At 47.5% G+C, this 27,068-nt stretch overlaps 3 protein-coding genes across 4 annotated transcripts; 1 reads left to right on the top strand and 2 right to left on the bottom strand.

The window, feature by feature from the left end:
- Positions 1 to 11: 11 nt before the first annotated feature.
- Positions 12 to 15,136, top strand: LOC101780406 (beta-glucosidase 6-like). Of its 2 annotated transcripts, none has more exons than XM_004985157.3 (13): positions 12 to 226; positions 12,417 to 12,483; positions 12,594 to 12,652; positions 12,742 to 12,817; positions 12,963 to 13,034; positions 13,115 to 13,202; positions 13,317 to 13,572; positions 13,667 to 13,782; positions 13,866 to 14,098; positions 14,233 to 14,264; positions 14,353 to 14,455; positions 14,535 to 14,643; positions 14,754 to 15,136. In XM_004985157.3, the coding sequence occupies exons 1-13, from the start codon at positions 65 to 67 to the stop codon at positions 14,926 to 14,928; spliced, it is 1,548 nt and encodes a 515-aa protein (XP_004985214.2). In that variant the 5' UTR covers positions 12 to 64; the 3' UTR covers positions 14,929 to 15,136. The 2 variants fall into 2 exon arrangements, with proteins under 2 accessions (XP_004985214.2, XP_022685569.1); XM_022829834.1 differs by lacking the exon at positions 12 to 226 and adding an exon at positions 10,084 to 10,369.
- LOC101780809 (beta-glucosidase 6) lies at positions 15,116 to 19,745 on the bottom strand. The gene is made up of 13 exons (XM_004985158.3): positions 19,428 to 19,745; positions 18,319 to 18,385; positions 17,550 to 17,608; positions 17,381 to 17,456; positions 17,179 to 17,250; positions 17,022 to 17,109; positions 16,678 to 16,933; positions 16,482 to 16,597; positions 16,155 to 16,378; positions 16,021 to 16,052; positions 15,833 to 15,935; positions 15,628 to 15,736; positions 15,116 to 15,543 (listed from the first exon to the last, which is right to left on the bottom strand). The coding sequence occupies exons 1-13, from the start codon at positions 19,587 to 19,589 to the stop codon at positions 15,369 to 15,371; spliced, it is 1,539 nt and encodes a 512-aa protein (XP_004985215.1). The 5' UTR covers positions 19,590 to 19,745; the 3' UTR covers positions 15,116 to 15,368.
- Positions 19,746 to 20,447: 702 nt separating this feature from the next.
- LOC101779998 (beta-glucosidase 6) lies at positions 20,448 to 25,793 on the bottom strand. The gene is made up of 13 exons (XM_004985156.3): positions 25,491 to 25,793; positions 23,911 to 23,977; positions 23,013 to 23,068; positions 22,826 to 22,904; positions 22,624 to 22,695; positions 22,446 to 22,533; positions 22,093 to 22,348; positions 21,865 to 21,980; positions 21,572 to 21,795; positions 21,361 to 21,395; positions 21,165 to 21,267; positions 20,963 to 21,071; positions 20,448 to 20,851 (listed from the first exon to the last, which is right to left on the bottom strand). Exons 1-13 carry the CDS (start codon positions 25,671 to 25,673, stop codon positions 20,677 to 20,679), a joined length of 1,563 nt encoding a protein of 520 aa, XP_004985213.1. The 5' UTR covers positions 25,674 to 25,793; the 3' UTR covers positions 20,448 to 20,676.
- Between the last annotated feature and the right edge of the window lie 1,275 nt (positions 25,794 to 27,068).

The raw sequence follows: 27,068 nt of genomic DNA, 5'->3' as shown, positions 1-27,068 counted from the left end.
GGCCTGAGAGCACAAACTCCCCCCCCACCCTCGCGACCCCTCTCCCTTCTCGCTCGTGCAGCTCATGGGAAGTATGGAGAGCGGGCGTTTCGTGGCACTGCTGGCGCCGCTGTCTCTTCTCCTCGTTGCGTCCCTGCGAGGGTGCACCGCGTACGGCGGCGGAGAGCTGACGAGGGGCAGCTTCCCAGAGGGATTTGTGTTCGGCACAGCCGCCTCCGCTTATCAGGTTTGGTGGCTCCTTTCCATTTTTGCTGGCATCCTCCTACTAGTTATATCTAGCACCACCATTTTCTTGGGGAGCAGGACCTCAAGATTTTCGTAGGATTTAGATAGTGGGGAAGATAGGGGCTAGGGGCTGAAGACGCCATTGTCTCTCTAACAATTTACCATAGAAATTTTGTGTGGTTTTCTTCCCATGAAGGCATGAACCACCCAAACACAACACTTTCGATCATACCATAAGCTCAGCAAAGACACGACATTTCATCCGGGCGTTTTTCCTTCCTTCTCCCCGGCTGGCCGGCTTTTGTGCTTTCCTGACTCCTGCTATGGGGTCACAATTTTTGTAGCCTTCCTTTCATTAGAAGACAGGCACTGCCTGCTTGGGGTCTTGACGAAACGAAACTGGATGTACCAACGCCTAGCCCATCATCTTTGATCATCCAATCTCCTCGAGGTGCCCTCGGCAATTCTTTCCTTCTTCTTGTTTTTTTTAAAAAAAGAAGTCGACTTGCGTGCTACCGCGTTGACTCAGCCCTCTATGATTCGACGCGAGTCCCAACTCCCACGCCACTACTGGAGCGCCGCTGGTACCAGCTACTGCCAGCCTAAAGTCTAGATGGTAGAAAAAGGGTGAAAAAAAAGAGATGCAGAAAGATATCATCGCGTGCCATGCATGCCAGGGACATCCGAAGAAATTGGACGCGGCAATAGTGGCCGTTGGCACAACCACAAATACGAGCCACTACAGCCTGTGATCTCGACTCCCGGGCAGGATGAATTTTCTGTTCTAAGTCAAACAGATGATTACAGCACCAGAGACCACTTCTCAGCTGCCACCAGTTCCATTGCAGTACAATTGTTCAGATAGCACTAAATTTCCGATCGAGATCTACGCTTCCTCCTACCTTGTATATCAGCATAATACTCTAGCTTATACTCAAACCTCATATTAACTTCTGCTAAATAAAAGATAGTGATTTTAAATTAGGGATATGTTGTATTGTTCCTGGGATCTAATTTCATTTTCAGACCTGTAGTTGGCTGGTTGCAACGGGGGGCTGCAAAAGCTAACATGGTGACACAAAAAATTAAAACGGAGTGAATTTATATCACAAGACCATTAGATGCCATCATTAGCTTTTCAGAAAGCCTAATTATACAAAGCAACATAGCATAGGCTGACTGCAAAAATCAAAGCTAAAACAAAGGGATTCACAGAACTGCAAAAATCACAGCTAAAACAAAAGGCCTCATTGTCGTTGCGAATTGTACGATGAAAACATAGCAAGAGATTCGCAGAATCATAGTTCACATTAAATTAAAACATATAAAAGCAACACATTAGCACCTGAGTGAAAACATTTAGTTCACACTTGAGATTACACACTGAATTAAAAGCAACACATTAACAACTAAGTGAACACATAGAAAAGCAACACATATCAACACTGGATCCACAAAAAAACACAGTTTGAGATTACACCAGACTAAAACATAGACGCAAAAGTCACACCTGAATGAAAACAGGAACTCATTATCTCATGATTTTAGCATTTCACAGCCAAAATGCCACAGGATCCTGCAGGAGGAAATCAGTTGATGCTTCATGAGGCAGGCTGTAGCAACGAACCCGGCAGTGCTTAAGCTTCAGGTCTCCATTCGCGTCATACCTGAGGGAGAAGGTCTTCACACGATACATAAAGCGACCGCAACGAGGCACACTTCCTGGATCCTCCGTCTCCAATATCTCCTCCTCCGGCTCCCAGATCTCCTCCTGCCGCTCCCAGAGCTCCTGCCAGAGCTGATCAACGACCCCCGGCTCCCTGAGCTCCTGATCAGCCCCCGTCTCCCTGAGCTCCTGATCAGCCCTAACGTCATCAATGGAGACACACTCCACAAGGCAGAATTTGCCCCGGCGCATGTGCACAAGGGTGGCACTTACATGCCTCTCAGCTGGGTTCTTGTTGTACACCGTCTCCTTGCTGCACTTCCAATCAGGGGAAGGGTGCAGTCTGTTGCTAGTGTCGCCAGTGCCGGTGCTGGCCATGGTGCAGCTGTAGAGGTACCCAAGGGTCTCCGGGTCTTTGGAGAGAGACCGACAAAGGCCTCCAGGGACGGGTCGTAGTGCCCACGGCCGGTGAAGGGCAACACCCAATCACCGTATGGTTTCCACACATACTGCTTGGTGTCAAAGATGAAGGTGGCCGTGGCCCCGGTGGCGTGACTCCTGGTACTGACGAGGATGCATCCATCGGGTTGCACGGCGTAGGAGGAGACGTCCACCCTCGTGAACGGCGGATAGGGAGACGGTGCCACACTCACGGTCCGCTATTGATGGTGAGATGGGCCGCCCGGCACTAACCCGATTTGGCTTGGTATGAATAGGTCCGATGGCTTTTTCGTACCCTGTGTTGACCCAGGCACGGCACGATGGCCTTTTTATCATGCCGGGTCGGCCCGGTAGCACGGCTGGCACTACCGTGTTAGTGCCAGGCCAAGCACTATAGACCAGGCAAAACTCAACCAAAACTTCAAGTTAAGGAGATGTAAAATTTTTCATCAAAACCACAGAATTCACAACCAAAGATAGGAGAAATATTTGAAAAGTTTGAGCTGGTGTAATGGCTGCCTCATTAAAAACCTATCTAGGTAAAACTCACACCTCGTGAGAAACCCTAGATAGAAAAAAAGAGTGCTGCCCAGCTCAATCAAATAAACATTAAAGTAGTTTAAAGTTATTGCAGACCAAGTTTGAGTTACACATCTGAATCACCATGAACATCTAGATACAAATTAGCAAAACTATCTTCAAGTTCCTGATCCTCCACCAGATTCTGAATTCTTGCTTCTGCATCTTCCCAGTCCTTGATGCAAGAGATCATCTCCACCATCTCAGAGCTCAATCGATGCCGCCTGTCCTCGATGATCCTGCCATATGTACTAAAAGCAAACTCTAATGATACTGTAGAGACTTAGCTAAGATTGACAAAACTGGATAAGTTCGTTTATGCTCATGCCACCAATTCAAGATGATGAAGCTATCATCAAAATGGGTGACAGTGTCATTGTCCAAGTAGATAGAGAGTTCAGAGCCAATACCCATACTAGTTGCACAAGTGCTTAGTGCTTGCAGCAAAGTACTTGCAGATGATCTTCTAGACAAAGCAGGAGGCAAAGCGGGAGGAGGAGGTGGAGAAAGAAGTACTAGGGACATCACCAAGTCCAAAAGCAGATACATCACATCACCACCACTTGAAAAAATATCATCCCAAGCATTATTTTTCTTACCCAGAATTGGATGGCGGTGGATGCCTTTGCAATTTAACTGCACCAAACTTATCATCATATAGCTTAAATGCAGTAGAAAGTTCAGCTCTTATATCAGGGAAGTAAGCATAATAATCAGTACCAGTAAGACTAGATAACAATCCGAGCACATTTTGAAAACCTTTCAATTTAGCTCTAGGTTTCCAAGATAAATGCAATAGAATAAAGTATTAGAATATCCATCCATTACTTAAGATCCTAATCTTTCATAGGAACAACTACATGCCTAAGCACTTCACTATTTTCATAATATTTTAGATGCTTAGTAATCAAAATAAGCTGATGCAACATAAGTGGAGATGTAGGATAATAAACACTAGAAAGTGCAATGGTAGAATCATAAAACAGTTCAAGGAATGATAACATACTCTCTGCAAGAGTCGAGTGATCTTCTATCAAAAGTAAAGGATCTTTTTCACCCCCGGGATAGTTAGTCTCAATGAAAACATTAAATGTCTGCCTGTAAGGGATCATGCTTAACCATGAGGTACGTGGAGTTCCACCTGACATCCATGTCCAAACCAAACTTTCTAGGATGAACATTCATAGCAAGGTAGAATCTCTTAAATGCAACAATGCGCTGGTTAGAAGAATTGATGAAAGAAATTGCAGTTCTAAATGCTTCAAGATATTGCTTAATATGATGCAAGACGGATTTAACCATAAGATTAATGATATGACAAGCACAACACTGATGCAAGAACACTTTACCAATATAAGCAGACAATTTAGGACTCAGTTTCTCAATATCATTGGTATTAGCAGAGGTATTATCTAAAGTAATAGAAAACACCTTTGAAATCAAACCATACTCCTCAAGAACAACAGTCACACGGTCAGCAATGTTCTAGCCATTGTGATTTTCATCAATGAGCCTAAAACCAATTATCCTCTTCTCTAATTTCCATTCAACATTAACATAATGAGCAACAACACTAAGGTAATCTTTGTTAGCATTACCAGACCGAATATCAGAAGTGATAGACACACATGAAACACTAGGTAATGATTCAATAAGGTTAGCATGACAATCATTAAAGTACTTGCTAAAATCTCTAGTGGTCGTTTGCCTAGAGAAAGTAGAGAATCTAGGATTATGAGCAAGCTTAATGTACTCTTCAAATGTAGCAGATTCACCAAAGCTAAGAGGAAGATCAAGTCTAGCAATCATTCAACATAGCTGAGTACGAGCTACCTCAGAACTGTAATCCCAGTGACGGATACTTCCATCCGAATTGAACTAGATCAAAGACTAGGAAGCACGAAGCTTTGACTTCCTCACTAGGCATTTCTCAACATGCCGATTTAGATGGCCAGTGCCAATAGAAGATCGAGCAGCGTATAAAGTGCCACAATGAATGCACTTGGCAGAGACCCTTACCCTCTTACCATTGATGTCCTTGAATATCTTTTCAAAGTCCTTCCAACATTCAGAGGTAGTGGAATGGCTCCTCTTGGTGCTGCTGCTCACCATGTCTAGATCAGCAGGTGCTGCTACTGCTTCACCAGCACCGTCGTCGCCGCCATCAGCGACGTCAATTGGTTCAGCAGCGCTGCCATCGAAGACCTCTTCCTGCTCCGCCTCTACGTCACTCTCGTCATCTGGACGCTGGCCCAGCATCCGAAGCTCATCGTTGTAGGTGTGCCGCTGGAACTCATCGTCGTTGTCCATCGTTGGTACTCTGGTCCCTCAATGGACTGCTCTACAAACAGAGACGACAAGACGTCAAGAAGTAGAGAAGGCAAGATCAAGCAGAGCGGTGAAAAGAGATAGTAAGATCAAGATCGATGGCTTACCAGCGAATTCGGAGCACCAGAGTGACCGGTGAGGTCGATGAACAACAGATCCGGAGCACCAGAGCTAGAGAGGTGCGCGAGGACGAGAGAGAGAGAGAGAGAGAGAGAGAGAGAGAGGCGAAGAGCAAAGGGAGTCGAGGGAGGCGGTGACAGGAGAGAGGAGTGGGCGGGGGAAGAAGACAACTAGACAAGCAGCGAAGAAGAAAAGTAGACAAGAAGTAGAGAAGAGAGAAGCAGAGAAGGTAAGATCAAGCGGAGCGGCAAAAAGAGATGGCAAGATCAAGATTGATGGCTTACCAGCAAATCCGGAGCCACAGAACGGCCAGCGAGGTTGACGAACGATCGATTTACCGGAGCTCTGGTCCCTCAATGGATTTGCGACCAGCGGTTCCGGAGCACTAGAGCAACCGGCAAGGTCAGAGCTCTTACCGATGGTTCCGGAGCTCCAGAGCGACCAGCGAGGTCGACAAACAACGGATCTAGCAAGGAGATGATGAGAGTGGCCGGAGAGTGGATCTAGTCATCTAGATCTAGAGAGGTGTGAGAGGTCAGAGGACGAGAGAGAGAGAGAGGCGGAGAGCGACGGGAGTCGAGGGAGGCAGTGACAGGAGAGAGAAGTGGGCGAGGGAGCCGGGAGGCTAGGGTTTCTCACCGGGGCGGTGGCCGACACCGACTTCCGGTCACCGGAGAGGAAGGATACGAGAGGGCGAGAAAGGTGTGAGAGGGCGACAAAGAGTTGAGGGAGGCAGAGCGATGGCTGACGGGAGAGAAGAATGAGCCGCTAGGGTTTCTGGCCAGGGGAGGCGGCCGACGCTGGCCCATATACCACCCTCCTCCAACGGTCGGGGAGGGGGTGATCGGCTGATCCAACACTTGGGGAGGGGGGTCGCTGGGGTATCAGGCTGGCATTGGATGGGCCCAAAAACCGTGCCAGGCTCGGATTGGCTCAGCGTGCTAGGGAGGTAGCCCAGGCGCGGCACGCCGAATCGTGCAGGGCTAGCCCAGGCACTATCCACTACGGGTCGTGCAAGGCTAGTGCCAGGCTTTTTCGGGCTATGCTACAGGCCGTCTAGCAGGCTTGGCCCATCTAGCCATCTATACGCTTCGCTACGTTCCGGCGTCTAGAGGCAGTAATCAAAAATGCCAATATCCAGAGCGAATAGCCTATCATCACCAACGGGGAAGTAGATCGGAAAAGACAGATAGATCGGCACAAGACCAAAGATGAAGCTTCGATCCTTGACATCGATCATTGGGATGCCCGTGATATGATCAGACGTGTCGGGATGCGACACCAGGATCTTGGTACCAAAAGCTGACGTGAAGTACTCTACAAACCCACGCGGCGCACAGATGCGCATGATAACTCCATGCAAGGGCACTTAGAGGCTTCTCCTTTGCCTGAGCCAGGCGGTAAGGGCACCTTGTGGATGGTGTATCCAGAGTTCCAGTCATCAAACGCAAGGTAAAGGTGCTGCCTCCGACCCTCTTCTGTATGCCCTCAGGCATCCTTGTTTGCTCGTCGCCTTGTTGTTGTCTACTCACCAACCGGTGAACAAAAGTTATTTTTTCCTGGATTACTCGTAGATCAATCTGGTTCCTGCGATTCAAATTCGAAGAAGAATCGACTGTCAAATAGAAATCAATCAAGCCCAATCATCCTACTGCAACTCAACCCAACAAATCCAAGTATCCAAATCTGAATCGAGGGAAGATGATGTGGCGGTAGGAATTTATTTACTTTAACCCTTTTCATTCTAAAATTTCATGCAGCGTGGCGTGACTCAGCTCATTACACGGTGACCCCGCCGGCCCCTCCTTTCTTCCTCCTGAGCAACAACGGGTGGGTGATAACCAAAGTGCTGGACTAGCCAAACCGAACTCACTCATGTAGTTTTCCTATCCTTCACATCTTGAGGAGGATCTTCAGGCCGGACTCCAAGCAACAAATGCACCGTGTCCCTCCATCCAACCGGATTTATGTTCCCAGTGACCGCTCGCCCGTCCACACGAAGCCCAAAAAGCATGGATACGTCCTCAAGTGTGATTGTCGTCTCACCGGAGGAAAGGTGGAATGTGTGTGTCTCCAGCCTCCACCGGTCGACTAGCGCTGTCAGGGCAGCATTATCCATCTTCGGCAGCCCCGCCTTCACCAATGTTGCAAGCAGGAGGAAACCCGCCCGTTGAAGGTACGGGGCGTACCTATCATCCCCCTCTAGAGGAGTGTGAGTGCGGGGTCGTAAAGGGTTCAAAACCTGCAAACAAAAATTTTCTTTCAACACATCATTAATATCAATCCGCCATGACAAGATTAACTACAACTTCATAAACTTGGAGCTCACATACCTTTACACCCTCTTCAAGCTTCCTCCCACGGTGGTGCTCATCATAGAACATCTCAAGGAGTGGATACCGCGGATGGTGCGCCATCATTCTAAATCAAATATTAAAATAAATTTTAGAAACAAAACTTCAACCATATGGCACAATTCATAACTTCTACATCTCCGTTAGCATCAACCAACTTATAATCACTTTAATATGTAGTAACCAATTCCTAGCTTCAAAATCTAAGCATTAATTTTATATGAAAACATATGTAGTAAGCAATAATCATTTCTAATCAATTCTAATATGCTACATCTTTATCAACAAATAAACTTTTCCATTGCTAACTTCTAAATTTCTATAAACATCAATCAACCATTTTTGAATTATGGATACATCCCCAAAGCTACCATTCATTTATTCATGCTCTCCAATATAACTTCAACATCTACACCATCAAAATTCATCTAAATCCGAACATGCAATACAAACTATATGATAGACAGGTGTTACAATCAACTAATGTAACGATACAACGCACCTAACAATGCCCGATTCATACTCAAACCACCATTGCAACCCAAAACCTAACCTAACCCTAGCCACTTCAAATCCTACAAAAATCTCCAAATCTAGAAAAACTACTTGGCTAGAGTGGAGGAGGTACCTTCAAGGAGCAATTTCCCCCCGATTTCCCCTCGAATTCGGTGGGGCATGGGGAGGATCTAGAGGAGGAGTGGGAGCTTGGGTCGGACGGAGGGGAAGGGAAGAAGTGGGGAGGGAGAAAGAAAGGGGCCGGCGGGCCCAGCTGTTATGTGATGAGTCGCGCCACACTGCCTGGCGCGACTCAGTCGTGCCAGAGGAGGGTCGGTCGCGCCACATGCTCTGGCGCGGCTCAATTATTAGTCGCGCTAGGTATTCTGGTGCGACCAAAAGAGCTACTTTGGAATTTTAGTTTAGCCTAGCCTGTTTTTAAAATTTTAGATTAAAAAGAGTTAAAATAAAAAAATCGTGGTGGCGGCGGTTGAGGCTGAGGCGAAGAGGGAGGAGGCGAAAGGATGGTATAGAGGGAGGTGACTTGTGGAGCTCATAGGCCATGCCAGAACTCATGGGAAGTTAGCAAACTGGTTCGATCGGGAGTATATATGGAAGAAGTCCGTTTTAGCCCTTACAAAGGCTAAAATATATTTGTCGATGACTAAAAAACGCATTCAAACTTGTGTAAAAAATGCATTCAAACTTGTGTAAAAAACGCATTCAAACTTGTGTAAAAAAACGCATTGGTAATATGTAGTTTTTGAGGTAATATTAGATTCAGCTTCAAACCGGTGAAATATTTACGTGGCAAAGGTGCAGAACACAATGATCACAATTAAAGTAATCTGTAAACCGTACAAGATTTTACAAACATAAGGTACAGGAAAGGAAAGGTAAGCAGTTGAGGATCCCACGAGGATTGGTAGAAGCTTTTTATCTTGGAAACAAAATTGTTACCTGAAGCCAGCTAATGCTTTGTGACTGCCATTGGGTTGGCCATTAATAGGGCCATTTTGAATTCTTTTGCGATGATAGATTTTGAAGAGACTCTTGAAGCATTATGTTCCTTCTCTAGAATGTCAACGAGTAGTCAGTAGAACTATAGGCATCTCATGGGAAAGTTTCAAATTAACTAGCAAACTTCTAGGAGGAAATCCCATGATACTCAATATGCATGCATTTAATTAACAATTGCAGTCATCTTTAGGTACAGTTTTGCTCAAGCCAAATCATGATTAGTTAATCAGCATCTCTTAGACTTTGGCTCAAGACTGAATATGTATTACCACCAGTGATTCCTACATGTTGCAGCATTTATAAAAAAGTTGAGGATAGCAATTGCAACAACCAATAACTGCAGTAGTTACCTGAGAAAACATATCACCCAGGCAGGTTAGCATTGTTCTCTTCACCATCTCAGGTTAGAAGGTTAAAGCCTGGAGTTTTATCTATTTTTTCTAAGCGCTATGAAAATATTTCCAACTCTAGCAATAGTCCCTCATGGATATAGGACTCTCTATACCCCAGGAATGAAGGGTGGAGGGGGGAATTTGGAGGTTTTCCCAAAATGGGGAGCCAAATGGAAGGTCTGCTGGAGTAAGTTTTTTGACGTGACCCTCTAAATAGGGGGCTGTTTAAAGGGTCTGCTAGAGTTACTCTCTATCATAGTACTCCAGCAATCGATCACAGAAAGGAACACAAAAATAAAGTAGCTGACACAAGGAAACAGTTAGATTCCACGTTATGTGGAGAACACCATCAAATCTTTCTCAACATGTCGCTGAACCAAATGTCTCTATCCAAATGCTCGAAAAAAAATGTCTCATATCCAAGCAGCGCTCCCAGCTCGACAGCAACACATTGAACCACTCTTTCGACAGCGAAATCGACCCTGAAGAAGCTAGCGTGATGCACGCCGGGGAGCCTAACAACCTCCATGACCTGCCTTTCCACCCCGGTCCCCAGCCCTCGATGGTCGCCAACTCGACTCGCCAGGCTCACCAAGTTGATGTCCCCGTCGCCGTACACCACCTCGGGTTCCCCCTCGAGCCGTCCGACCCGAACACGTACGTATCCGGCGTCCTGACCCCGACCCCGACGACGCCGGTCACGGGCACCATCGGCGCCTCCCACATCGGCAGCACCCGGGTCTCGTACGGTACGGCCGCACCCCTTCGTGGAACCCGATCGCCTCGAGGAACCCCGACATGTTGCGCGCCGTGTAGGTCGCGCTCCCGGCCGATCACCACCAGCGGCCGGTCCCCGAACACCACTCACCAGCGGCGTGGGCAGACGCCACAGGGCGCTCTGCTGGCTCCGCGCCAGCCGGAGCATCGCCGGCCGCGCGACGCCCGGCAGGCCGTACTCCATGTCAGCGCTGAGGACCTGCATTCCCGGCGCGAACCCGCCGAGCGGGAGCCGAGGAAGACGACGTGGTGCACGTAGCGGCGGGCCGGCGGCGCTAGGGGAGCGGGCGGGAGTTGAGGAGCTCGGAGCGTGAAAGCTCCTCTAGGCGGCCCGACGCGGACCTCCGTCTTCTCCCTCTCCTCCGGGCCCGCGCCGCCGCAACACAGGTGCGCGCGGCGAGGACGCCAGCACCTCGTTCGCCCATCGAAGATTCAAATCTGAGTTAGTGGAGCTCATCCTCGACATCTTCCATCTCTAGACATCTCCAGCCCCGCGTCCGCCGCGCCGAGGGCTCGCCGGAGCTCCGCCGCGATCCCACCCTTTTCACTTCGCCCCCAGTTTGGATAATCCCGATCCGCCTTTTTTCACTTTACCCTCTTCTTTGATCGCGATCCAGTTATTTTCAATTTACCCTCTCATTTGGATCGCGACTATTAATCGCGATCCGATTTTTTTCAATCCCTTATTTGGATCACGAATATTAATCGCGATCCGATTATTTTTAATTTACCCCCTATATATTTACATTTTACCCCTCCTGCCGGTCGCTCGTTCTCCTCGTCTTCCCGCCGCCCGTCCGTTCGCCGGCTGCCGCGCCTCATCCTCAATCTGAGCGGCGCCGCTATTCCAGAGTTAGCGCGTCCCGATCCAGAAAGCGTCTGTCGGGAGGAGACGTCCTGATCTCCGTCGAGGGCCCCGTCGGGAGGAGACGACGATGCGTCACCCGGAACGGCCTCTGCGAAGCGCGCGGCGGCGGTGACCGCCCGCAACCGCCGCTCCGCCTCCGCCTTCCCTTCGCTACATTTCCTCCGCGACCGCGACGAGGAAACGACGGAGGAGGTGCGGGGACGCCTCACGGTGCTCGGTCGGGCAACGGAGCGGCCGCCGGCAACTGCTGCTTGATTTTTTTTTTTTTTTTTGGCCTGCATTTTGCCACCCCCACCAGGCAGGTAGCTGCTGGAGCAAAGAGGCCACCGGCCAACCCAGCAAACTCCTGATGTTTGCAGCAGCGCGTAGCGAAACCGGGTTAAAACGAGCTCAAATCAACAAAGGAACCCCTGAAAACATAGATAGTGCAGTATGCAGAAATGCAGTGGGATTCAATTTGGAAGGCCAAAGTGGAACAAAAGCGCAAGATCTTCACATGGTTACTGCTACAGCGTCGGTTACCCACCAATGATCGGATCATCAAGCGAGGGGGACAAGTAGACCCTATATGCACATTATGCAGAACCAGGGAAGAAAAGACGCTCCATATGGTTGCCAAATGCAGTTATGCTACTGCAGTTTGGACACTGATGGCCAATAGGAGCAACTTCCAGCTGCCACCGCTACACGATGTTCATCGTTTACACAGTTGGTGGGAAGTGTTGCTCAAGACTGGGACTGCACCAAAAGCAGAGCATATACAGGTTATGATCTACACTGCCTGGAATTTATGGAAAGAACGCTGCAGGCGGGTCTTTGACAACAAAGCCCTGTCGCCAACTGACCTGACTGCCATCATAAGCCAAGACATTGCGTTGTACAGACAGGCGCATATACTGGAGGCATCTGACGATTTGTAATTAACCTTCTTGTTTTAGTGTTGTTGTTGTTGTTGTTTTGTTTTTCTCTCTACATTTTCTTTTGGACCGCTGGTTCCAACACTGTAAATTGTACTGTTTTCTGCTGCTTCCTACTATAATGAATGGGCAGAGCACCTGCCTCTTATTTCTCAAAAAAGAAAACATAGATAGTACAATGGATGTGTTCTCAAAACTATATTCTAGTGCCTAATGTGAAGAGATGTTTTGCAGTATGAGGGAGCCGTGAAGGAGGATGGGAGAGGGCAGACCATCTGGGACACGTTCGCGCACACCCTTGGTACGTCCCTCAGTTTTCTCTGGCCATATTTGAACAGCAAGTCAAGATTATTTCAGGAGTTGTTAGTCTCCATGAATTGCCGAGTCGTAAAGCAAAATGACCTTTTACAGGCAAGATTTCCGACTTTAGCAATGCTGATGTTGCAGTCGATCAGTACCACCGTTTCGAGGTCATTTCGCAACTGATGATTCATGATATAATGTGCCCCCAAACACACGGTCGATCCATGTGACATTTTGCAATCCCTTCTTTTTCCAGGATGATATAGAGCTCATGGCAGATATGGGGATGGATGCGTATCGGTTTTCGATCGCGTGGTCAAGGATTTTTCCAAGTACGTGATTTGGAACCAAAACTAGCATAAATGCCGTCCCTTTTTGAATTACAAACTTCGGTTTTGTTTGATCTGAATAGTTTCATATACCTTAAGGTACTAGTTTCATACTCATTTTCACCATCGATCGTTATTGTTACTTCAGATGGTACTGGTCAAGTTAATCAGGCTGGCATCGACCACTACAACAAACTGATTGATGCACTGCTATCAAAAGGTAAAGAGAAGCCGTGCAAACAAAGCCTTTAGTACTTCATCAAAATACAAAACCTGAATTTCTCATATCAAATGTTTCAGAAATTGAGCCATATGTAACCCTCTACCACTGGGACCTCCCCCAGGCCCTGGAAGATAGATACAAGGGATGGCTTAACAGGACGATAGTGTGAGGCCTTCAACCTGCAACTCTTCTTTCTTCTACTTACTCACACTTTACAGAACTTAATTGATAATTCGCATATAGCTCAATTTCCCTTTTGTTTCCTTGCTCAAAATGCAGTGAAGATTTTGCAGTTTACGCTGAAACATGCTTCAAGGCGTTCGGGGACCGTGTGAAGCACTGGATCACGCTGAATGAGCCACACACGGTTGCCACTATGGGCTATGACACCGGCCTTGAAGCACCAGGGCGTTGTTCTGTGCTGCTTCATCTGCACTGCAGATCTGGGGATTCACACACTGAGCCCTACATTGTTGGCCACAACTTCATCTTAGCCCATGCAACCGTAGCTGATATTTACAGGAGGAAATACAAGGTGAGCAACCCTTTCAACAATACTAAATATATTTCATTATTCCAGCTTGGTACATCTCTTCTAATGTGTTGGTATTCCTTTCACCAATTTGTAGGCGACTCAGAGAGGACAACTAGGGATTGCCTTAAACGTCGTGTGGTATGAACCGATGACGAACACTAGAACTGACATTGAAGCGGCCAAAAGAGCACAAGAATTTCAACTGGGATGGTGAGCAATTCAACTCCATCCATTCCCTGCCGCGACATTATATGCGTGGATTGATTATTAAGCCGGTTTACTATATTTGAAAGGTTCGCGGATCCCTTCTTCTTTGGTGACTACCCGGAATCAATGAGGGCACGGATCGGCGACAGGCTGCCAAAGTTCACAGCCGATGAGGCTGCACTTGTCAAGGGGTCACTGGACTTTGTAGGCATAAACCACTACACCACTCACTACACCATGGATAGTAACACAGTCAGCTCAACTGCCATGGGACTACTGCTGGATGGCACCATGGCAGACACCGGAGCTGTTAGCGTTCGTGAGTCCTCATCATCTTTTCCAGTTTGTTGGCATCAAAATGAGAAAAATTTTAAGCTACTTCAGTTCAGACATGGTAACATATATACTGATTGTACAGCTGATGCTGTTATCCTTTTCTTTTCAATGTTGCAGCCTTCGACATCAAGAATCCGACTGGAGATAGAGTGAGCTGAACACCACAATCTTGCCCTGGACGTGCATATCAAAAGTGTATGCTCCAAACTGAAATTACCTGAACTGTGATGCATGCAGGCCAACTCGCTGTGGCTGTATATCGTACCATGGGGCATGAGGAAGGTGATGAACTACGTCAAGGAAAGGTACAAGAGTCCACCGGTCTACATCACAGAAAACGGTGACAACATATCTCTTTAGCCTGGATTATTTTGCTAGATAGCTGCAGAGTCTTGACAGTGTAGCTGATGCCAATGCAGGGATGGATGATAGCAACAACCCTTTGATTCCCAAAGAGGAGGCCCTCAAGGACAGCAAGAGGATCAAGTACCACCACGACTACCTCACAAACCTAGCTGCTTCCATAAAGTACTGAAGACTACCACTACCTCACCCTGTGCATATTTCACACATTTGCGTGATTGACAACAGGGTGTAGTTTATCTGAATTCCTAATTCCTGCTGTGGTGTTGTTGCAGGGAGGATGGGTGCGACGTCCGTGGCTACTTCGTGTGGTCGCTGCTGGACAACTGGGAGTGGATCGCCGGATACACCTCGAGGTTCGGGCTCTACTTTGTGGACTACGAGAACAACCTCGAGAGATGCCCCAAGAGCTCGGTACAATGGTTCAAGACTCTGTTGAGGTCCAGCTGAAGAAGGCTGCACGTAAAAATGTTTTGGTTTTCAGTTTTCACTGCAGCGTCAACTCTTCTAGCTCGCAGGCCATCTCATATCGTACAACTGTTGTGTGCGTCAAGCTTCAGTGTACATATTGGAAAATTTTGTGTTTCGAGTATGATACACTCACGTCAGGCCATCTGAAAAGAAAAGAGAAAACGTCATTAAAACAATTTGCTATTCATTTTCTTCGCTGTTTGCTATGTGCAGTCCACTGTTCATCAGATCATGATCATCTTTGTGTGATTCTGTATATTTCCTCTCTAAATTAAAAAGGCTTAACCACGAACGGTTTTAACTTCTAACACATGGACTAGGGCACATCACGATACTTGTATACATGACTTGATGGCATGGCCTGAACAAGAAATGGCAATGGGAGACGACGAAACAATGTACATCAAGGCATCTATCCCTCAGCTGGAGCTCAGCAGGGTCTTGAACCACTGCACCGAGCTCTTGGGGTATCTCTTGAGGTTGTCCTTGTAGTCCACGAAGTAGAGCCCGAATCTCGAGGAGTACCCGGCCGTCCACTCCCAGTTGTCCAGCAGCGACCACGCGAAGTACCCACGCACGTCGCATCCGTCCTCCCTGCAGCGGCAGCAAGCATCACTCTCTTGTTATGATCATGCAAATGCGAAATCAAGGAAAGCTAGTGATCAGCCATGAGAGTACTTTATGGAGGCAGCAAGGTTGGTGAGGTAGTCGTTGTGGTACTTGATCCTCTTGCTGTCCTTGAGCGCGTCCTTGATGGAGGTGAAAGGGCTGTTGCCGTCATCCATCCCTGCATCACCCACAGATGATCAGTGGCGCAATATCTAAGAGCGGCGAAGTAACCATGAAAGATAATCTAGGTTACATACATATTATGTGATCTTACCATTTTCGGTTATGTAGATTGGTGGGCTGTTGTACCTTTCCTTGACGTAGTTCATCAGGCTCCTCATCCCGCTGGGCACAATGTACAACCATATCGAATTGGCCTGCGCAGCGGCATCACAGATTTCAGATAAAACATTCTGATATGATCTTGCTCTTTGTCGTATATAATGTGGTGTCTAAACTCACCCTGTCACCAATCGCTTTCCCGTTCCTGAATGCTGCAAGATTGCATTACTGTCAGCATAGGTTTCATATCAGCATGCTGCGTGTCTGAACTCTGAAGTATGATGGTAAACATGTTAAGTAGGATGGGAACTCACGGAGGCTGATGGTTCCCGTGTCTGCCAAAGTGTTATGTAGCAGGCGCCCAATGATGTTAGTGCTGTTATGCCTGGTGTAGTAAGTGGTGTAGTGGTTTATGCCCACAAAGTCCAGCGCTCCCTTCACAAGGGCAGCCTCATCTGTTGTGAACTTGGGGAGCCTGTCACCAACCCGTGATCTCATCGAAGCTGGGTAATCGCCGAAGAAGAACGGATCCGCAAACCTTCCATATTAGACCGATTAGCTAGCAATCATCCATGTATAGTTTCAGAACAGCATTGTATGCAGGTTGATAGGTACAAGGGAATTGGAATTGAGAGGCTCACCATCCTAGCTGAAACTCTTGCCCTCTTTTGGCAGCCTCAATATTAATTGTAGTATTCGTCATTGGTTCGAACCACATGACGTCAAATGCTATCCCAAGTTCCCCATTCTGAGTAGCCTATAATTTAATAAAGAAAATAATTATTTATCAGAGATCAAACTAGAAGCACAAAACGTCACAAGTCTAGAGATCCTCACCTTGTAATTCCTTCTGTAAATGTCTGAAACCGTCGCATGAGCTAAGATGAAGTTGTGAGCGACAATGTAGGGCTCGGTGCCTGAATTCCCTGCCTTGCAGTACAGATGGAGCAGCAAGGAACAGCGCCCTGGCGCTTGAAGCCCATCGTCATAGCCCTGGATGGCAACCGTGTGTGGCTCGTTGAGCGTGATCCAATGCTTCACACGGTCTCCGAAAGCCTTGAAGCATATCTCGGCGTAGGCAGCAAAATCGTTGCTGCATTTGAGCATGGAAATGGTTACGAACTATTTGATCTCAAGCTCTGAAAGTGTGCAGCTGAAGTGATACAGGTTAAAGGGCTCACATTATCTGCCTGTCCAGCCATCCATTGTACCTGTCTTCCAGGGCCTGGGGGAGGTCCCAGTGGTAGAGAGTTACATAGGGCTCAATTCCTGAAAGTTTTCACATTGTCAGAAATTTCAGGCCATTTATTTTGATGAAATACTACAGGTTTTTTTCACCTTTTGCTAGCAGTGCGTCAATCAGTTTGTTGTAGTGGTCGATCCCGGCCTGATTGACTTGGCCAATACCATCTGAAGAAACAAGAACAGTTGAAGGATGACACTAGTATGATAACAGTAAACTGAAGATACCTGAAACTGTTCATATCAAAGAAAGAAGATTCTTCTACAGCGACCATCAAGATCAGTCCTAGAAACATACTTGGCAGAATCCTCGACCAGGCAATCGAAAACCGATACGCGTCCATCCCCATGTCTGCCATGAGCTGTATGTCCTCCTGACAAAAGCCATTTGGAAACGTCGAATAGATCAATTTTACAATAGGGCACAAAGGTCATCAGGTGCAGATAAGTAAACACGCACTGCTCACCTCGAAACGGTGGTAGTGATCGATTGCAACATCAGCGTTACTGAAGTCAGCGACCTTGCCTGCACAATAGGGAAAAAGAACCGAAAAAGTTAAAGCGAAAGTTTTGGCTATGATTGCTAGAACCTAAAATCAATAGTCCCAGATCAGTAGATCAGTGAGTACTCCAGAGTCTCAAGAAATGCCAATATAACTGACACACGTGGAATCCCATTGGTTGGTTGATTCAAATAAAATTAACTGTGTTGGTCAGGTGAATGACCAAATGAAACCAAAAGCAAGTGCATATTATCTGTTTCCCAATCACTGGCGTACAGGTGCTCGTTGCGAATTGCTGGTGGGATATATCAGTTAGCACGAAGCACAACCGCAGTAGTCTTGTTCTGCTCCACTATATATCCAACTTTAGGGAAAGAAAGCATGGTTATCTGATATGTAGTGGCATGGTCAGAGGAGAGCTATTGGCATGCCTGCAAGACAGAGGCTAGAAGTGCCAATGTGCCATGGGCTAATGATTGGGGTTTGGGACTAGCACATTATTCGACCAAACATATGTTTTTTTTACATATCTCACTGACTCTAAGCTTGTAGCTAACTCTAGCTCAAAATGGAAAAATCCTGGCTTATAGATAACAGACTCCTGCATTAATGAGTAATATTCTTGACAGGCACACGGCTGATACAGCTACGTATACGTATACAATTCATGAAATGCAGTGGATCATCTGTTGGGCAGACAGTTGGAGCAGTAGAGAGATTCCAGGAAACGTACCAAAAGTGTGTGCAAACGTGTCCCAGGTGGTCTTCCCTCTCCCATCTTCCTTCACAGCTCCCTCGTACTACAACAACAAACAGAAGAAAATAAACGTCACCAACAACGATCTATCCTGTACAAATCTGCCCGGATGCAGCAAAAACAGGACCCAGATCGTCTTAATTCCATTCCCAAAGATGATTAGTTCCAACGAGACGGATTAGCGGACGGTAGATACGACTCGTGGTGGGAAACGGCACGGGAGCCGCGCGGCGGCGGGCATGCATGCGCTCGTGGACGGGGACGCGGCGGGACCGGTCGGATGCGACGACTCGAGAGTGGCGAGGCTGGCCAGTGGCCACCATGTGGCGCTGGCCGGCCGTGCGCCCGCGGGCCACTCCTCCGGGTTCGGCCGAATTTTCCACGGACGGATCTGAACGGCGCGCAGGTTCGGAGAAAAGAAGGAACATCCCCGCTGGATTGGCCAATCTAGCTGGTCGTGGTCGGGTACTCGATCTCTTGGGTGCATATGCTCGCTTCATCAACTTGCCAATCTAGCATGGCGGCTATACTCGCGCTGTATTATTTATTGCTGGGTGTGTGTAGAGAGAGACACACACTTACCTGGCCCTTTTTTAAGAAGAAGAAGAAGAAGCTAGTACCTCAGCAGGGGAATTTCAATATGCATGTGGTGTGCTATGGTCTTGCGCAGGCGCCTAAGCAACTATCCATCATAGGTTGGCCGGCACTAGTGGAAGCTCAACGTCAGTAACGTGTTAAGGTCATAGCCCTCCGGTTGTTTGTTTCCAAAATGTAATAACTATGAAAACTGAACCGTGTGCGTGTGCTCGGGAGGCCCGCATTGTAATTTGAACTATTCTCTTCTTCTTAATACAAAGATACGCAGCTCTTCTGCGTATTCTTGAAAAAAAAATATGCATGTGGTGCATTATATTGCTACGCCGTTGAGAATTGAAACTCCCCCCTGTGGCTATGGCTAGATGTCATATGCAGCGTGCGCTTCAGCTATGGGGATTTGCGAGCTCATCTCCTAGCCTTGCCAACGGACTAGTTGGCTCACCGCGCCGTCGACGACTCAGGAGGCAGTCGCAGAAGCAGCCACAAACCTGGTAAGCGGAGGAGGCGGTGCCGAACACGAATCCCTCGGGGAAGCTCCCCCGCGTGAGCGCGCCTTCGCCCTGCGCGATGCATCCTTGCAGCATTAGTGACACGCCGGCGAGAAGCAGCAACGCCATCCTGCATCGCCCACTCCTCTCCGTCCTCCCCATGAACACGACCGAGAGAGGCTAAAGCTAGCTAGCGCTACAATAACTACAAGGAAAAGAATCACCCAGCAGTGGAGGTGCGTAGGGTCTTGTGCCGCGCCAGTTGTATTTATAGAGGGAGAACTGGGCTAGGAAAATTTCAGAGGGAAGTTGGCCAGTGGATCTGGGCAGTCAGCGCATGCAGTGGTCTCTTGCTTTAAGGGACTGAGGTTGGTTGGGGAAGGAGAGAGGGACAGAAAGTGTGAACGGAAGTGGCTGCCGTGGCTGGGAACCTTCTTCTGGGTCCTATGATTGATCAAATGCAAAGGGTATGGAGCATCGAGTATAATCAACAGGAATCAAGATTGATAGCTGTTTTTTTTCAAAAGAAGAAGAAGAAGAAGAAAAGACCGATAGCTGTTTCAAAGGCAAGACGACGCGCGTAGCTGGTGCTGCAGGTGCCGAGTGTTAAATTTGAGATTACAGCTCGAAAGCTTCAAAGAGCTACTACTCCCTCCATTTTTATTTATAAAGCATGGTATGACATGGTACGGTTTACTAAAATAAATTTTGATCATTTATTTATCTTATATTATATCATTTATAGTTATAAATTACTGGAGAGTACAGTTGATTACAAATCCAATCATATTAAATTTACATTAAAAAATAAAAAAATGGTGACTAAATTAAAGATTGTAAACTTTAAATTTTGATATGCGCATGCGTCTTGTAAACAGGACCGTAGGGGATATGTACAAATCCAAACATTTGAACCGGATCGAGCTGAGCCGCTGCATGTGCGCCGGTACCACCAACGCCGACGCCGAGGGCCAAGGCCGAGAACCTCCCACCCGTTTGACCCGCGCAACAACAGCCATATATGCATTGTGCGGCTTGAAGTCCACTATTCATCATCAAATCATCAATTTCTGTAATCTGTAATTCCGTACGCTACAGTTCTAGATGTGTGCGTCGTATGAGAATCGATGGGTAAACAGCAGAAGATTGCAACATTTGCAGTGAAGCTTAACGCACTTTTTTTATCCTATGTGCATGTTTAACACACAACAGCTAAGTATGCGTGGAATCAGATAGCCAGGTGCCGTCTTCAGCTGGAGCTGAGAAGGGACTTGAACCACTGCACCGAGTTCTTGGGGTATCTCTTGAGGTTGTCCCTGTAGTCCACGAAGTAGAGCCCGAATCTCGAGGTGTATCCGGCGGCCCACTCCCAGTTGTCCAGCAGCGACCACGCGAAGTACCCACGCACGTCGCACCCGTCCTCCCTGCAACAAGTAACAACATCGTCAGGTACCAGGCACATGTATGTAGGAAACTGCATACTCTTCTTGTGATCATGTTTATGTGAAATCGAGAGGCATGGTAATCTTCAGTACTTTATGGAGGCAGCAAGGTTGGTGAGGTAGTCGTTGTGGTACTTGATCCTCTTGCTGTCCTTGAGGGCGTCCTTGATGGAAGTGAAAGGGTTGTTGCTGTCATCCATCCCTGCATCAGAGTTCAGTAGTGCACGTTCAGTCTTCAGAGCACCAATTTACAGCAAGATACCATGTTTTGTAGAATATATATATATGATCTTACCGTTTTCAGTGATGTAAACTGGTGGGCTATTGTACCTCTCCTTGACATAGTTCATCAGCTTCCTCATCCCGCTGGGTACGATGTACAGCCATATCGAATTGGCCTGCACAATGGCATCACAATTTCACATGGATTGATTTGATATGACATTGCTCTGTAATCTGTACAATGCAAGAATGTTGTTTCTCCAACTCACCCTATCTCCAATCGGCTTCCCGTTCTTGTCGAATGCTGTGAAATTGCAAAAATATCAGTACCCATTTCCGTACTATGAGCTTATGCAGACAGGGCTTTTAGCATGCCTGGGCTGAAGCAGGCAGTCTTCTAGCCGGATAGCATTTAGCATGTTTCAAGTTTGAAGGCTCAATTTAAGTTGAAATGGACTTGGAAAGGCGATGAGAACTCACGAAGGCTGATGGTTCCAGTGTCGGCCAAGGTATCATTCAGCAGTACTCCAATGATATTGGTATCGTTATGCCTCGTGTAGAAAGTGGTGTAGTGGTTTATGCCCACAAAGTCCAGAGCCCCCTTGACAAGGGCAGCCTCCTCTGCCGTGAACTTGGGAAGTCTTTCTGCAACCCGCGTTCTCATCGTCGCCGGGTAATCGCCGAAGAAGAACGGATCCGCGAACCTTCCATACTAAACCGAGTGAGCAATGATCCATGTATTTCACAACAATAACTTATGTTCAGTTGCTCACCATCCTAACTGAAACTCTTGTGCCCTCTTGGTAGCTTCAATGTCAATTGTGCTATTTGTCATCGGTTCATACCAGATGACGTCAAATGCAATCCCAAGCTGGCCATTCTGAGTAGCCTACAATTATTCGATGGAGGAGATAAAGCTGACCTGTTAGCCTAGTCAGACGTTAAACTAAGACTGTGTACTAGATCGCCTGACATAAAAGCATAAAGATAGAATTTCTCACCTTGTATTTCCTTCTGTAAATGTCTGAAACGGTGGCATGAGCTAAGATGAAGTTGTGAGCAACAATGTAGGGCTCAGTGCCTGAATTCCCCGACTTGCAGTACAGATGGAGCAGCACTGAACAACGCCCTGGCGCGTGAAGCCCGGCGTCATAGCCCTGAACGGCAACGGTGTGGGGCTCGTTGATCGTGATCCAGTGCTTCACACGATCCCCAAATGCCTTGAAGCATGTCTCAGCATAGGCCGCAAAATCATTACTGCATTTTTAGCATGGAAATGGTTACTATTATGCTATGCGTGATGAATTAAGTTATGTAAAGCGTGTAGCTAGAGTACATGGGTCAAGAGACTCACACTATCTGCCTGTCCAGCCATCCGTTGTACCTGTCTTCCAGGGCCTGTGGGAGGTCCCAGTGGTAGAGCGTTACATAGGGCTGAATTCCTGATAAAATTCAAATGCAAGCAGTTCAGACTATTTATTTTGATTCAGTATTACAGGTTTTGTTTACATAGTTTCCTACTTTCCCTTCACCTTTGGATAGTAGTGCATTGATCACTTTGTTGTAGTGATCGATGCCAGCCTGATTGACTTGGCCGGTACCATCTGAAGCAACAAGAACAGTTCAAGGCCAAAGTGAGTATAGCAATAGTAGCTGATGATAACTGAAACTGTTCAAATGAAAGAAGCAGACATATATCATGGAGCATTGCTATTTTGGTTTCAAATCACATACTTGGAAAAATCCTCGACCAGGCAATCGAAAACCGGTAAGCATCCATTCCCATGTCTGCCATGAGCTGTACATCCTCCTGAAAATACAAGTCCCAAAACGTCACACAAATCATTCTGTAGGTGGTCATAAAAACAATGTGGCGTACATACATTGCACATATGCCACTCTTGAAAAGAACTGCTAACCTGAAACGGTGGTACTGATCGACTGCAACGTCGGCATTGCTGAAGTCGGAAATCTTGCCTGCAGATCGAAAAGGAAAACCCCCGAAACTTTTGCATTCAGGTTCTGAAACTTTTGCATTGACGATAGAACAGTCACTACAGGTCTGAACATTGCCAACATCCACATTCTGACTCCATGCAGTTCCAACCCACTGTTTTAGGTTGGATAAATGACCAGGTCAAAAGCATACGGCATTTCGCTCATTCCTCCCAACCACTGGAGCACGCATGGGCCATGCACTTATCGCAAATGATGTAGGTGGGACATATCACCTCGCACGAGCACAAAATGCGGTCTTGTTTGCTGCACTATGCAACACGGCCTGGTCACTGGTCAGAGGGGAGTGTCATGCTCATGCCTGCAAGACGCAGATAGCTACAAGTGCCGTGGGACAAGGATTATTGGCCTATCTAGCAAGTATTCTTCTCGAACGGACTGGATCTTGTGAGCCCCGATAATGGCGTCCAGTGCAGCTGCCAAGGCGTGTAGCCACGGCGAATGTAGCTGAATGCCCTGACCAAAGAAACTTCCTTGTGCGTGTGAAATTCTAGCGTAAAAGGCAGGGTTAATTAAGGCTTTAAGCAAGTGTGCAGAAAAGGACGGAACAGGAACCGTGAGCAAAGCGTACTAGTTTGAGCCTTGCAAGTTTCTGAATTCTGAGAGGCTGAAGCCTGAACTTTCGACATCCACGTCTAGTGGGCCACTAGAGCTTATCTGCCACGTGTCGCTTTTCTAAAGCGCCCCAAAAATGGAATGTCTTTCTCGTGCGACAACGGGCTCCTGGATTGATCCTGACCCGATTGGTGTGATACGAAGAACCATGTGTTTCTGTAATTGAAGGGAAGATTCAGCATACGTACCGAAAGTGTGAGCAAACGTGTCCCAGATCGTCTGCCCTCTGCCATCCACCTTCACGGCTCCCTCGTACTATACAAAATGTCCAAAAAAAAATCTGTCAGGTTGGCAGTAACTAGCAAGAGAGCAAAGTGATCCTCTGATATATTTCCATGAGTTCGGTTAAAAGGTCATTTCCATGAAACAAACTAAACCAGATAGAGGCGCTAGCGTCCCACGCTTCTGAACAAACACAGATCCGTAGTCTGATTCAAGCATTAAGGTCGGGGGTTCAGGCCGAACTAGTGTAACCTTGGGCGTTTCGAGCTTCGACGCCGACGTGCGGACGCCGGCCAGTGCAGGCGGAGGCCGGCTCGCCAATTGGGGCTCTCTTGCTTAAGCTGAGCGCCTGAGCCCGTTCTCGTTAGTACTCCCAGTTCCAGCCATGCCCTTGCGCGGCGGTGACCTGGTACCCTGGTGGGCAAGGGCAACGGCGCAGAGAGTCAGAGTCCGAGCCTCCGAGGCCTCCAAGGCACGGCGGGATCAGTCCGTTCGGGTCGGTGCGTGGCGCGCCGGTCTTGCCGGTTGCCGCGCACGCCAGGTGCGGGTGTCTCGTACCGCGCCCGCCTCGGCGCAAACGGACACGGCGCGTGAGGGGCTCGGCATCTCGGACGTATCCGCGGAAACTTCCACGACCGAACAGCGACCGTCGCGCCTGGTGGATCGTGCCAGATCGATACTGTCAGATAGGTAGGTCAATCAGGTTGTTGGTGCCGTGCTTGATCGCTGTAGGGCTATTGTAGCCAATCTACGCCGCATCTGTGCTGTGCAGTCCGATGACACTGGCAGCCTAGATTCGGTCACGCTATACCTGCATATGCCTACACTAAGGAGTATTTCTTATTTCTTTTCTAAAAAGTGTCAAATGCTCTACACTGTTTGAGAATTGGAGCATGTTTTCTGTTGCTAGATGTGCCCTGCGCTCATCGCGCAGTTTTGCCGTAGACGTGGGTGCATGCTGAAAGTTATGTTTGAGGTGGTTTTAAGAGGAAAAAAACTTAGGAGTAGCGTTCCGTGCTGCATAGTAGAACAGAAGAAGGATCCAAAATGGCACTGTCCAGAGGCAGGTGGATGGGCAAACCCAAGGTCACAAGACAAGAATACAACTTTGCGAGAAGGGAAGGGACGAACCCACTCCTCCAGAAAGAAAAGGGCGCCCTTTTGTCCGTTCCAGGCCCCATGCCTTGTTCGTTGTCCTTCCATGGTCCTCCCGGAGTAAGCTACAATTCATCTCCCCTTGATTTTGGTAACAGCAACTGTTTTTTTTCCCAGCCATATCACTAGTATTTAAAGGAAGATTATCACCAATTTTCTTGCGTGTTAAACCACAGCTAAAGAGAAAAACGAATTTGATCGGTAAGTCATCCATCCAAGAGATCGAGAAATGCAAAAGAATGTGTTGACCGAAGAATTCAGGATCACTTAAAAGAATCGAGGCATTATCTAAAAGCTTGAAGAATTGAGCAGAGGATTGTAACCGCCATTCTAGAGATAGAATTGCTATCCAGGAAGATTGGGGAGATGATGAGGAGAAACCACCACGAACCTGGTAGGCGGCGGCGGCGGTGCCGAAGACGAACCCCTTGGGGAAGCTCCCCCGCGTGAGCCCTCCTCCCCCGACGCCCTGCGCAATGCACCGCCCTTGCAGAGACACGCCGACGACGACGAGCAGCAGCACCGGCAGCGGCAGCGTCGACGTGCGTCGCCCACCCGGCTTTATCCTCCCCATGGGCGCACGCCGCACGCGCGCGAGAGGGAGGAGAGAGGCAGGCCGAGGTGGGGTTCCAAAGTGCGGCGAGGAAAAGAGGAACTGCCTGCGCCGACTGCCGAGTGGATGTGTGTAGGTGTGTGCGCGCCAAAGTGCCGGTATGCGTGATGAGCTAGTGGTATTTATAGGACAGGAAAAGCGATGGACCATGCACCCCCCACCACTAACCACGATTTCATAGGGAGGTTGGCCTGTGGGCCAGGTGGATCAGTTGGTCAGTCAGTGGCTCGGTGTAGTCTGCAGTGCTCTCTTTGCTTTTTTTATCCCGAGAATTAGTAGAAGTAGGAGAGCTGCGTATCTTTGCATTAAGAAAGAACTGTGCTTTTTTTCTCAACGGAAGAGATGGAACTATGGTCTATGGAGGTGCAAGAGGTGCAAGTGGAAAGGAGCTTAAGTGGAACAGAAGTGTTGGAGGGGCTGTTGCATCTTGCTGGTGATGCCGGTGAATAGTTCCTGTTGGGTAGATTGGACCAAATTAGCGGAGATTCTGTTTAGGGGGGCTAAGCAGATAAGCAGAAGCAGATAAGCAGATAAGGTAAATTGTTCAGGGTAGTAAAATGGATTTTTTTTTTCCAATCATGTTTTTCTTGAGTGATTCAGCCCCACGGGAGTCGATGATTGTCCAAATTAATTACCACCACTAATCCATTGTGATTAGGGAATCATACTGCCGATTGCAAATCATTAGACACTGATAGGTGTTTCAGATGTAAAAGCATGAACATGACAGGCAGGATGACTAGATCGAGGTTGGAATTGTTGATACGTTCGAATAAGAGGGTGTTTGGATACTTAGATGCCAAACTTTAGCAGTATCACATCAGATGTTCGAGTATCACATCAGATGTTCGAGTGCTAATTAGGAGGACTAAACATGAGCTAATTATAAAACTAATTGCAGAACCCCTGCGCTAATTCGCGAGACGAATCTATTAGCCTAATTAATCCATCATTAGCAAATGGTTACTGTAGCACCATATTGTCAAATCATTGACTAATTAGGCTTAATAAACTTATCTCGCGAATTAGACTCCATCTGTTCAATTAGTTTTGTAATTAGTCTATAATACTTCTAATTAGCATCTAAATATCCGATGTGATGTGATAGGTGTTAAACTTTAGCTAGAGCTATCCAACACCCCCTAAAGCTGAAGTTAATAGATAATAGGGCAGATATATATGTCCGTATGCACCTATGAATTCAATGCTTTGCTTGCCGTCTGTATGCACCTATGAATTGGTGCGCAAGCAACGCAAGCTGTGTCGAGACTTGCATGCACAGTTCACTTTGCCCGAATGGCCAGCGCAGTGAAAGAAGTCGAGAAGAGTAAACCAGAAGAGGCGAAGAGCAACAGA

This window comes from Setaria italica, chromosome IX (assembly GCF_000263155.2).
Source record: "Setaria italica strain Yugu1 chromosome IX, Setaria_italica_v2.0, whole genome shotgun sequence".
Taxonomy (NCBI): Eukaryota; Viridiplantae; Streptophyta; class Magnoliopsida; order Poales; family Poaceae; genus Setaria; species Setaria italica.
This window is presented reverse-complemented; position numbering and strand designations above follow the sequence as displayed.